Raw genomic sequence first — 12,674 nt, 5'->3', positions numbered from 1 at the left:
CGTGTGGTAACTGTCTTGGCTGGATGGCTCAGCAGTGTCACCCAGTGGCCAGTTGCCTTATGTGTGTTGATTTTTTTTTTTTCCCCCCCCTCTGAAGTCTTGAAAAATCTCAGACTGTCCTTGTCTCCTGTTCAGGGCCAGAGAGAGCTGAAGTGTGACTCTGAACCCAGCAGAACCTCCCTCATGTGCTGGTGTGCCTGAGATGTTTTTTCTTTTGAAAAATATGGGAATTTGGTAAAAACAACAAGGAGTCCTTGTGGCACCTTAGATACTAACAAATGTATTTGGGCATCAGCTTTCATGGGCTAGAACCCGCATCATCAGATGCTCATGAAAATGGAGAATCTAGAGAAGCCAGTATCTCCAAATGGGCATGTGGGTTTAAAAACGTAGGCCAGAATCAGCTCGGGCCAGGCAGAGTACAGGCACTGAGACAGCTTCCCCCCATGCACATAGACTCTGTCTTGACCTGCAGCCCTTCTGCTATTCCTGCCCCACTGCTCTGCCAATCCTCCTCTCTCCTGGCCTGAAGCAGCCTCTGTAGCGAGAGGGACCCAGGACTGAAATAACAAACAGCTCTGCCAGTGCATCCCAGTTCTGACCCAGGGCAACCTTTGCAATTCTATCCTCACCTCTTCTAATGAAACTCCCCCTGCAGGCCCTCTGCTCTTGCAGCTCTAGTCATGTCCAACGTGCAGAGTCTTCTGATGTGGCAGTAGTAAACACTTGGTTTACACCCATCAAACTCGCTTCCCCTGTGACTATATCAAGTTTTGATACTGGGCTTGTGGAGGTGACAACAGTGTTGTCTAGTACCTGGAGCACTGGACTGGGACTTGGGGAAACCTGAGGTCTGTTCCTGGCTCTGCCACTGTCCTGCTGGATGAGCTTGGGCCAAGTCACTTCACCTTTCTGTGCCTCTTTTTCCCTACCTGTAAAATGATGATAATTCTCTCTCTTATAAAGTGCTGTGAGATCTCTGGATGAAAAGCGCTATAGACGAGAGGTGATATTATTATCTTTATTATTTTTATTATTTGTTGGCCCATTGCACCTTATGTGCTCATGGTCCAACTTTTCAGAGGTGTGAGCCCGCATTTCTAGGCCGCACTTTTTTTGCCCTTTGGTTCATAGGCAGCTGTTGTGCAGAGAGGCCTGGTTATGTATTTCTAAGATGTGATGGTCATGTTTCTTTTTCCAGGTGATTGAGAAGAACTTGAGTGGCTGGTGGTACATTCAGATTGAGGAGAAGGAAGGCTGGGCCCCAGCTACCTTTATTGATAAATACAAGAAAACTAGCAATGCTTCTAGACCTAACTTTCTAGCACCGTTGCCTAATGAGATGGCTCAGCTCCAGCTTGGCGAGGCAACTGCAGAGAGCAGCACCAACGAAGAAGCCATCGGGCCATCCAGGCCTCTGCCTGAAGCTCCACCTAATGGTATAGACTGTGGAATAAAATGGGCCAAAGACTGGAAGGGGAAGGAGGCTCTCAAGAGTGCCCCCTTGGAGAGCAGCGATATAGCTGCTGGCTATGAGGAGATCTCTGATCCGGATACAGAGGAGAAGCCCAGCCTCCCACCCAGGAAGGAGTCGATCATTAAATCCGAAGGTGAGTTAACAGAGAGGCAGAGGCCTCCACCCAAGCCCCCAGGCATGATTTTGCCAATGATCCCTCCAAAGCAGACAGTCGCCCCGAGAGACAGCAGGAAGCCAGAGCTGAAAACGGAAAAGGGCAAACTGTTCCAGCTGAAAAACGAAATGGGCCTGGAGTGCGGGCACAAGGTGTCAGCCAAAGAAGTGAAGAAGCCGAACCTCCGACCCACTGTCAAGCCAGCCAAGCCAAAAGCTGAGCCCCCAGAAGACAAGTCTGAGCCAATGACCCAGAATCCCTTCTTGAAATCAAAACCTCAGGTCAGGCCGAAACCAACTGCAGCCCCCAGGACAGACCCACCTCAGGCAGATGATAAACTGGACATTGGCAATCTGAGAAGCAAGCTCAGACCTGCAAAGTCCCAAGAGAAACCCTCTGAGCAGGACCCCATGCCTACTGAAAATTTCTTCAATAACAGTGCGCTCCCAGCAGAGCTTTCTGGCAGGCCTCAGGAGCGACCGAGCGTGGAGAACAGACCCCCAACCAAACAGGACAGCCAGATCCCAAAGGAGGCTCCATCCAGAGCTCCCTTCAGCCTGCCAAAGATGGCTGACAGTGAGCCCAAGAACAGCTCCCCGACTCCCAAAGAGCCACCGCTTCAGCGGCCAGTGGTGCCACCCAGGAGACCTCCTCCTCCAAAGAAAGTGGTATCCTCCTCCTCTGGCCCCACTTCAGACCTGAAAGCCCCACAGAGGGAAGTGCCTGAAATCAGAGCTGCCTCGGTGCCTGGCCGGCCCATGCTGGTTCCACCAAAGGCCAAACCATTTCTGCCTGCTTTGTGCCAAGATGAAGCCAAAGGGAAAAGCAGCTTAGGCCCAAAGGTAACACCCAAGCAGGTGGAGAGAGCAGAAGCCAGGGAGAGGACAGCTGCCCCTTTCACCAATCCAGACATCTCCAAAGAAGCCCTCTATGTGGCTGTGGCAGATTTTGAAGGAGATGAAGAGACCAGCAGCTTTAAAGAAGGGACCTTATTTGAAGTTCGTGAGAAGAACAGCAGCGGCTGGTGGTTTTGCAAGGTCCTAACTGGGGGACCTTGTTGGGAGGGCTGGATTCCCTCCAATTATCTAAGGAAGAAGCCATAGTCTGCCCTCAGTTTACACAGTTGAAGGTTCCTGATCTTTCACCTGAGTATTTAATTAGCTTATTAATTTATAGTTTTCCATAATGCTGGCTTAAAAATATGTGGGATACTGTACATTCCAATTTGTGCCATTCCTGAGGCAGAATTCAAGAAGCAGCTTGACATAACACAGCTAGGCCTTCATTTCTGCTCTGTCTGCTCCCCCCTTCATAGGAAATACTTTCCTCTGTCCATCTATGGCAGCCCAGCCCCTGTAGATGGACATGTGAAGTTGTTTCTCAACAAGCTTCTTGGTGTATGTTGGCAAAGGCAGTTCCCTCCCCACCATAGAAAAATTATTGGTGCCCACTAGGCTTTTTGATGAGACTACAGGGAAACGAGAGGAAATTCAGCCACGATCCAGGTAAAGAAATGAAGCCAGCCCCACTCACCAAATGGAAACTGGAATAACAAAAGGAGTTGCTTTTCCCGGTGGCTCAGGGTCACTGTTAAATGTCTGATACTGTATTGCCAAGTCCAGCCATACACAGGAACCATGGGAAACTATGGGGACAAGGAGAAACAGTACTTCAAAATCAGGTCCATATAGCTATGTGTGCATTGACATGCTCACTCATGGCCATGTGTCGCAGTCTAGTTAAGTTTGTGCCTTGCTTGCTTGTACCATCAAACACAGTCCTTTTACCGCTTGTTGTTTCCTCTACAATGATGGGTGTTAATTTAAATATAATTTAGGTTTTTTTAAAAGATACACTAATGGAATGGAGGGTCCTCTGTGCTCTGCCAGGGCCCTGCTCGGACTTGTGCCTGATGGTGATTCATGCAAGCTATGTCACATTTCATTTCAGTGGCTGGAGAGAACTATGCAGCATGTTTCACTGCGGGCTTGGCAAAGAGAACTCGAATGATCCTGGGAGAATGCTTGCACCCCTCTGCCCAGCACAGACTGAAACTCTGCATTTCATACTGGACTGCCCAGGGAAAGGGTTCCCTTGACCCGTGTTCCCATGGTGCCCTAGGGCTGGCAGGCAGCAGCTAGAAGGTGGCTGTACTGTAATGGGCGCTGGTATCATCTAGTACAATCCAGAGTGTCGGCTTGGTCCCTGGAGATGAAAAAGGATGGGGAGCATGTGTGACTTTTCTGGTACTCCAGATGTTTCTGTTTCTCTTAGGCTTGGCTCTCCCTTGTTTTGCTCTCCTTTGAGGTGGGAGAATATAGTGCCTTTTGTTGATACCTTGCTTCCTATTTAAAGAGATCTCATCCCCTAACCATGCTGGGCTTGTTAAACTCTCTCTGAAATGGCTTATCTTCCTGTTTCTTCATCTATCTTTCAAGCTGTTCTTGAGATACTTTCACTGTGTCCCCCATGTCTGTGCATATGTCAGTGTGCTTGGAGGTTTCACTTAAAATAAAGTCTGTTTCAGCATGTTCACCCTCCTGCCTGCTTGGCCTAACCCCACTTGCTTGCAGTGCTGCTGATTCCAGGAAGAAACTAGGTTTCATCTGGTTGGCTGTCACTCCCTCACATCCCTTTCTTTCCTTTTGTACTCAACTGGCTGTGGATTTAGCGCAGTGCCTTCTCTATCCTAGAAGAGTTTTAAACCCCACTCTTGAGGATTACCACTTGCCATTTCAGAACTCCTTCCCACCTGCCGCACGCTAACTGTAGCAATAAGCACTGCAGAGGTGACTCCACAGATACAGTTTCCATTGTGTGGAACCTGTGTAGAATTCCATCTAAAGCAAAGTCCAACAGAATCAGATACTGACAACCTTATTGATGCAGCATGACAAGTCACATCAGGGTATTTTGTCCCCATGCACACAGTCCCCTCCCCTGGACAACTATTCGATTAACTCCATTCCTATTCATCAAGTCTTTATCACAAAGGTATACATAGGATTATTAATCTTAGTTTATAGAGCACAAACTTAATGAGAACTGTACTGTACCTGTCTATTTCTCTCTTTCTCCCTCCATCCCCCCTTCTCTTTTTTCCCTTTATCTAGAGCTTTATAAGATTGCAGATTGTGGGTCATGTGGTAACTAATAATCTCATTGTTTTGGATGACCCTTGGTACATACTTTATAGTAGGATCCACCAATGCAAGGTGACTCATGTAGTATTTGTGATGTGGTTATATGCTCCCAGCAGAATCAGGTAGCAATTTAACCCTACAGCGTTGCTGCATTGCATCCCTTTGCTTGGTTAAAACTCCTCCTTTGTGTAAATATGGACGTGGCTGATTATGGGTTAAGAGTGGGCTGGGCAGCAGTAAAACTTTGTTCAAGTCTTCTTTGAGTTGTGAAGGTACTAGACAGAATTGTGTCCCTTCTCTTTCACTCGTCTTGGGCTGCTTCTGTGCTATCAGTTCGCACACACATACTCATGCTAGCTTGATGAGAGCTAGCACAAGTGCAGACAGCAGTGTGGCCGTGGTATCATGGGCAGTGGCATGGCTTAGCCATGCTGAATGTGTACCTTCAGGGTGCAGGTGGGTTTGTACTTGAACCAGCAAATATAGAAACTGTGCTTGCTTTCCCTATGGTATTTCATGTCTCTCTGTCACTCTTAGATTGATCTTTGTTCCACTTCAGTGAGACAATGTCATTTCTGTTGCTTTCTTGCCAAATTAGGGCTATTTTTCCCCACACTAAATGCTGAGACTGTGAGTGTTAATGAATGCTTCATGCTGTAGGACTCTAATACATTGAGCCAACTACAGGGATTATTACAGGATTGATCTGTAGTTACTGCACAGGCCTCACGTAGCTATGGGTTAGTTACCGTCACCCACTGTATAAGTGGTGGTAACACTTGAAAGGACCAGAAGCCCTATAAACTAGCTGGCTTAGAGAACACAAATAATCATCTAATGCCCTTGCCTCTTCCTAGTCTTTCCCACCGCCCTGCCCTTGCCATATATGAAATCAGAAAGGATCTCAGGCTGGCAAAGAGGATCCCAGTGTGGAAGAGGCTGAGAACTTTACTACATGACACCCTCCTTTTTATCTGGGATCTACAACAAAACTCCTCAGACCCAGATAATATGGTTCAGTGCTCAGAGCAGGGGGGACAACCTTCTGGTTCTCTCCCTGTCTCTGCTACTGAAGCTCTGTCACCACAGGCAGGGCATGTCACCTCTGTGCCTTGTTTACCTGTCTGTAAAATGGGGATAATTCTACTGACCTACCTTGCTGGGGGATTGGGAGTTTCAGTTAGCTAACGCTTGCAAAACACTTTGAGAACCTAAGCCAGAAGGCAATAGAGAAGGGCAGAGTTTCATTTTAAATATGATTCCCTGGTACCTTAGTATTAAACTCCCCCATTGTTACAAAGTACCTGCCTTCCATGGAAACCCCTCACCATGCAGCTCAGCAATTAGCATTTGCTGTGTGCGTGAACAATACTGTATTTTCTGTATAACAAACCTGGCTTTTCGGCTCTTCAGCTCAGTGTATTGCAGGTAGGCTGGAGGCCTCAACTGCAAACTGTGGAAGACTGTTTGTTTGTCTCCTTATACTATGTAAACACGTATAAATCTCTACATTACTGTGGGTGGGCAGGGGTGCCTGAGGAAGGTAGATATGGCCTATGTAAATGCCATACCTATACTTTCACCATTAGGGTTGTTTGGTATGGGGGGAGGGGGGATTGTTTTGCTTTGTTTTTTAAATAAAAAAAATTGCTTGACTGGTTTCAAGCAGAATTGTGACCATGTCTGTGGTTGGTGTGTGTTTGTGCTGCTAAGGAGCTGGTTGACATGGCAGCTGAGTCTCTGTGGTGCTGGGCTACAGGGCTGCAATGCAGTGTTATTTTGGAAAGTATGTTGCATCCACGTTAGAGCATGACAGAAAATCCACATGGTACCAGGCCCTTCTGTTTGCTGCCTGTTCTCATTGGGGAGCTAAAGGGATTTCTCTCCTCCATCAAGGTTTTTACACAGTGTCAGCACAGCTTCTTCATTTATCACTTTCTTTGCCCCTCTGTGTGTCTCACAAAGCTGGTGAGCCACATTTCAGTCCGTACTTCTTAGCTGGGAACAGAGGAGCTGCTCTTCAAAGACCTCCTGGGAAGATCTTTTTATGATGACTGTCAAGCCCATCCAAAGAGCCACTGATCATCTCTGCTGAACAGACTGTAAGAATGGCCATGCTGGGTCAGACCAATGGTCCATCTACCCAGTATGTTTCAGAGGGAATGAACAGAACAAGGCAATTATTGCGTGATCCATCCCCTGTTGTACAGTCCCAGTTTCTGGCAGTCAGAGGTTTAGGGACACCTGGAGCATGGGGCAGCATCCCTGGCCATCTGCTAATAGCCAGTGGTGGATCTATCCTCCATGATAAGTCCAGCAGTCAACATCCTGGGACAGAGAATGAGAATGGAAAGGAGTTTAGATGCAAAGTGAAACTTTTTAAATTAGTTGGTTTACTGGGGGAGCAGTATGGAAAGAGTGAGATGTAAGCTAGAAAACGATGCATTAGTCCATTATAGTCATGGACCAAGAACCCATTGTGCTGTTTGCTGTACAAAGAAAACAAAAACGCAGCACCTGCCTCAAAGAGTGTACCATCAAAGTATCAGACAAGAGAGAACAGGTGCATACAACAGACAGGCAAATTCTTGGCCCTGTTCTGGGTTAGCCTCCAGCAGGGATGGATGAAATGCCCAATTGGCCTGTCTCCTGGTGATCAGAGCTCATTGTGTATAGTAAGCACTGAAGGATTGTGACAGGGTAGGAAGGAGCAGCTCTCTGTCCATTGAGGCCTCTACTGCAGTTAGTAGCAACAGAGGAAAAGATACACAGATATGGAAAGGTAAAGAAAGAGAAGGAGCAACAAATACCAGGGAGGAGCAGTAAGTCTGAATTTCTTATTACTTCATATAAAGCTTAATATGATGCTGTATAGATAGCATAGTATCGGGTGAGATGGTGTATGCATGTTTGTCCCATAACAAGTTCACCTAAGGGAGCGTGGCTCTCAGAGCCAGCTTTCAGTATTTATAATTGAAATTACACAGGGGCACTTTATTAAAAGGCTCAGACAAAGGCTGAGTGTTTTTATTCAGGGAGAGAGCTTCATGGGGCGGTGTGATCTGCTTTTAGATGCCCTGAGCTCTTTTCTGTTCATTTTAGCCCTGTAAGAAATAGGTGTCTTGAATCCAAAGATCCACATGGAGGCCCAGGTTCATTAGCACAGAGCTGTCATTTCTCCTCCCTGTTCCAAACAATAATCCTGTGGTGCTTTGCTGCTCATTGTTCCCCATTTTATTGGCCCAGCTGCTGAACCTCCACACGCAGCTGGGAAAGTTGGTGAGGGTTGGATGTGTATACCATAAATAATGTCCAGCCGAGAAAATGGGTCTTGCCCAGGCTGTTTGTGCCTGAAAGAAATCAATCCCCCGTCCCAAATGCGAGCCCGTGTGTTATCATTCTAATCTGTCCACCAAGTGTTTATACAAGGCCGCATGCGCTGTGGGAGATGAAGAGGAGCACCAGTCCCTCTTTGTATTCAGCCGTGTTTTGTTACGCTGGCCCACGAATTGCATTGTGATAGAGCTGCAACATTTGGATCTGGAGCCAAAAAGTCCCCACAATATCTGTTGTTGTTGGAATGTTGGTGTGTTTTGGACCAAGACAACTTGTAATGGAGCATTGGAAAAAGTTCGCCTGGAAGTATCCCTGGGAAGTTGCTGCTGCCTCCATCATACAAGGTGAGACTATTAAGCATACAGTTTTCAAGTAAAGTTTTAGTGCTGGAGAACATCCTTTATCTTCAGGGCATACACACCAGCTTCCCCCAGACCCTTCCCCCATGTGCTTCTAACCATCTCTGGGGAGGCAGTCTAGTAGGTAGGACTCTGGATTGAGAATCAGGAGATCAGGGGTCTATTTCTGCTGGGTCAGCTCTAGGGGCCTCTGCTTCCCCTCTCATGCTTGGGCCCGTATGTTTGGACTGTAAACTCTTCAGGGGAGGCTGCTCAGCTTAAAACCGCAATTGCTGTGCCATGCTCAGTGCCTGAAGCGATTGCAAGAGAGAGGTCACAATGACCTGCTTTAATGTCTCTCCCTCTTCTGAGTGCAGTGAGAGGAGCACACAACAATGTCGTGGCCAGATAAGCAAAAAGAAAAGGCTGCCTTGCAGCTGCATTTAAAGGAAAGCTACACTCATCTTGCTGGGCTTGGGAATCTGGCAACACAGCTTGGGTGCAAACAAGCGTCCACATCACAGAACCACCATTGCCAGTGGCACCGAATTGCTGCTTTATCAGCTGTTTGCAGAGGGAGGTCAAAGACTCACCAGGCAGACACGCCTACTCAGAGGAAGCGTGCACTGTTTTATTATTATTTATTGTTTGCATTACTGTAGCACCAGTCATGGACCAGGCCCCCATTGTGCTAGGCCCTGTACAAACAAGAACAAGAAGATGTTGCCTACCCCCGGGAGCTTGCAATCTAAGTAGATAAGAGAGAACAGGGTGGTAGAGACAGACAGAAGAATACAAGGAAACAATGAGACAGTATTGGTTAGCACAATAGGCAGTGGTCTCAGTGCAGCAGCAGCCTCGCTGCTGTAAAGTTTTTTATACGTATCATGGCAAAAGAGAGTTTGGAAAAGGTATTGGAAGGTGGATAATGATGTTGCTTTACATATGTTTGTGGGGACCTCTTCCAAAGCAAATGGGGCAGCCTGGGAGAAAGCACAAAGGTGTTCGAAAATGTAAGAAGTGGGCGATGGAGGCTGGCATCATGGCCTGATTGGAAGTGAGTATTGACAGCTCCATAGTGAATGAGAGATGATGGGTAGGGTGGGGATTGACTGTGAAGGGCCTTGGAAGTGAAGAGAAACAGCTTATGTTTGATGCAATAGACAAGCCAGTGGGGAGGGATGCGAAGCGATTGCGTCCGATAGGAGACTGATCTCAGCAGCAGCATTCTGAATGGATGTGAGGAGGGCAAGACTGCATTTGTCAAGGCCAGAGAAAAGAGTGCTGCAGGAATGGAGATATTAGTCTTGATTATGGCCTGCAAGGAGGAATTGGTTGCAGATCTGAGGGAGGGAGGCAGCTTGGGTGAAAGCTATCTGGAACCGATAGGCTTCGTGATTTTAAGGAAAGGAACGAGTGAGAACAGCAGAACAAGGACAATATACTTAAAAAAGCAGACGTTCACAAACTCAGAGAACTGGTAGGTGAGGTCCCGTGGAAAGAAAATCTAAGGGGAAAAGATGTTCAGGAGAGCTGGCAGTTTCTCAAAGAGACAATACTGAAGGCACAACAGCAAACTCTCCACATGCAAAGAAAAGATAGGAAGAATATTAAGAGATCAAGACGGCTGCATCATGAGCTCTTTAATGACCCAAAAAGTCAAAAGGGAATCCCACAAAAAGTGGAAACATGGACAAATTGTTAAGGAGTACAAAAGAATAGCACAAGCATGTAGGGACAAAATCAGAAAGGCTAAGTCAGAAGATGAGTTACACCTTGCAAGGGACATAAAAGGCAATGAGAAGAGGGTCTATAAATCCATTAGGAGCAAGAGAAAGATGAAGGAAAGTATAGGTCCTGAGCGGGAAGGAGAGCTAATAACAGATGACTCCTAGAAGTCTGAGGCGCTTAATGCCTATTTTGCTTCAGTCTTCACTAAAAAAGTTAATTATGACCAGATGCTTAACATAATATTAACAAAAAGAAGGAAAGAACACAAACCAAAACAGGGAAAGAACAGGTTAAATAGTTAGATGTGAGATATATTCAAGTTAGTAGGGCCTGACAAAATTCACCTTAGGGTGAACTAGCTGAAGCAGCTTTGGAACCATTAGCAATCGTCTTCAAGAACTCATATCGGATGGGTGAAGTCCCAGAGGACTGGCAAAGGGCAAATGTAGCACTTATATTTAAAAAGGGGAACAAAGAGGACCCAGGGAGTTATAAGCCAATCAGCCTCACTTTGATACCTGTAAAGCTACTGACAAATCATTAAACAATCAGTTTGTAAGCACCCAGAGAATAATAGGGTTATAAATTAATGTCAGCATGGATTTGTCAAGAATAAATAATGTCAAACAAATTTAATTTCCTTCTTTGACAAGGTTACTGGCCCAACTGATACAGGAGAAGCAATGGACCTGATGTATCTTGATTTTAGTAAAGCTTTTTCCAATGCCCCAAGTGACATTCTCATAAGCAAACTAGAGAAATGTGTTCTAGATTAAACTACTATAACTCATTGCACAACTCATTGAAGAAACTAACTCAAAGTGTATTTATCAATAGTTCACTGTCAAACTGGGAGGATGTATCTACTGGGGTTCCACAGAGGGCTGTCCCGGGTCTGGTACTGTTCAATATTTTCATTAGTGACTTGGATAGTGGAGTGGAAAGTAGGCTTATAAAATTTGTGAATGACACCAAGTCAGGAGGGTTCACAAGCACTTTGGAAGGCAGGATTAGAATTCAAAATGACCTTGATAAGTTGGAGAATTTGTGTGAATTCAATAGGTAAATTCAAGAGAAACAAATGCAAATTGCTACACTTAGGAATGAAAAATAAAATGGACAACTACAAAATGGGGAGCAACGGGCAAGGCAGTAGTACTGCAGAAAAGGATCTGGGGATTATAATGGATCACAAATTGAATATGAAGCAACAATATGATGCAGTTGCAAAAAAGGCTAATGTCATTCTGGGGTGCATTAACAGGAGTGTCAGATGTAAGACATGCAAGATAGTTGTTCTGCTCGACACTGGCAAGGTCTCAAATGTAATACTCTGTCTCGTTTTGGGTGCCACACTTTAAGAAAGATGTGGATAAATTGGAGAGAATCCAGAACAGAGCAGCAAGAATGATGAAAAAAGCCTTGATAACTTGACCTCTGAGAAAAGGTTTAAAAAATTGGGTATGTTTAGTCTTGAGAAAAGAAGACTGAGGGGGGCCCTGATAAATCTTCAGATATGTTAAGAATTGTTATAAAGAGGACAGTGTTCAATTATTCTCCATGTCCACTGAAGGTAGGACAAGAAGTAATCTACTTTATCTGCAGCAAGGGAGACAGATTAGATGTTAGAAAAAACTTTCCAACCATAAGGATTGTTAAGCAGTGGAGTAAGGTATCAAAGGAGGTTGTGGAATCTCCATCATCGGAGGTTTTTAAAATCAAGTTAGACAAACACCTGTCAGGGATGGTCTAGGTTTTCTTGGTCCTGCCTCAACACAGGTGGGTGGCCTTGATGACTTTTCAAGATCCCTCCCAGCCCTACGTTTCTATGATTCTAAAAGAATCATCAAGATTTAGACATAACCTGGATGTCATGACCTTAGAGACACATCCAAGTCAAAGATGACACCCACGTTACGGGCCTGAGTGATGGGCAGGATGGTGGTGGTGTCTCCAGAGATTGAGAAAGGAGATAGCAGGCAGGACTTTCGAGCGGGGGACTGGGGGAGGCAATTAGGAGCTCTGTGTTAGCCATGTTGAGTTTGAGGTGACAGCTCGACAGCCATGTGGAATGTCAGTGAGACAGCCAGAGATTTTAGTCCGGACAGAAGGAGACAGGTCTGAAGTACAGAGGCAGAGTTGTGAGATGTCAGCATAGAGATCATAGAGTTTGTGTTTGCGGATGAGATTCCCCAGAGATAAGCTGTAGAAGGAGAAGAGCTGGGGACCAAGGTCCAAGCCCTCTGGAAGCCACCACAGAAAGCTGGAAGGGGGAGGGGCCACAAGGGGCCATTGTGATCACCTAGTCTGACCTACTGTATAACACAGGCTACAGAACTCCCCCCAAAGTAATTCCTAGAAAAGATCTTTTAGAAAAATATCCAATTTTTATTTAAAATTTGCAAATTACAGCGAATCCTTCATAAATTTTACCAATGGTTAATTAGTTAAAATGTACGCCTTCTTTCCAGTCTAGTTTCAATTTCCAGCTATTG

General features: G+C 45.8%; 1 protein-coding gene across 3 annotated transcripts in view; it reads left to right on the top strand.

The window, feature by feature from the left end:
- Positions 1 to 6,446, top strand: part of SH3PXD2B (SH3 and PX domains 2B) — a 119,646-nt gene extending 113,200 nt beyond the window's left edge. For all 3 annotated transcript variants that reach the window (XM_073355810.1, XM_073355809.1, XM_073355811.1), the window contains one exon: positions 1,202 to 6,446. In XM_073355810.1, coding sequence (XP_073211911.1) covers positions 1,202 to 2,734 — 1,533 coding nt within the window. In that variant the 3' untranslated portion in view covers positions 2,735 to 6,446. The remainder of the gene's footprint in view (positions 1 to 1,201) is intronic.
- The last annotated feature ends 6,228 nt before the right edge of the window (positions 6,447 to 12,674 follow it).

This window comes from Lepidochelys kempii, chromosome 8 (genome assembly GCF_965140265.1).
Source record: "Lepidochelys kempii isolate rLepKem1 chromosome 8, rLepKem1.hap2, whole genome shotgun sequence".
In the NCBI taxonomy this organism is placed as follows: Eukaryota; Metazoa; Chordata; order Testudines; family Cheloniidae; genus Lepidochelys; species Lepidochelys kempii.
Note: the sequence above shows the minus strand (reverse complement) of the source record. Positions and strands in the feature narration are given on the sequence as shown.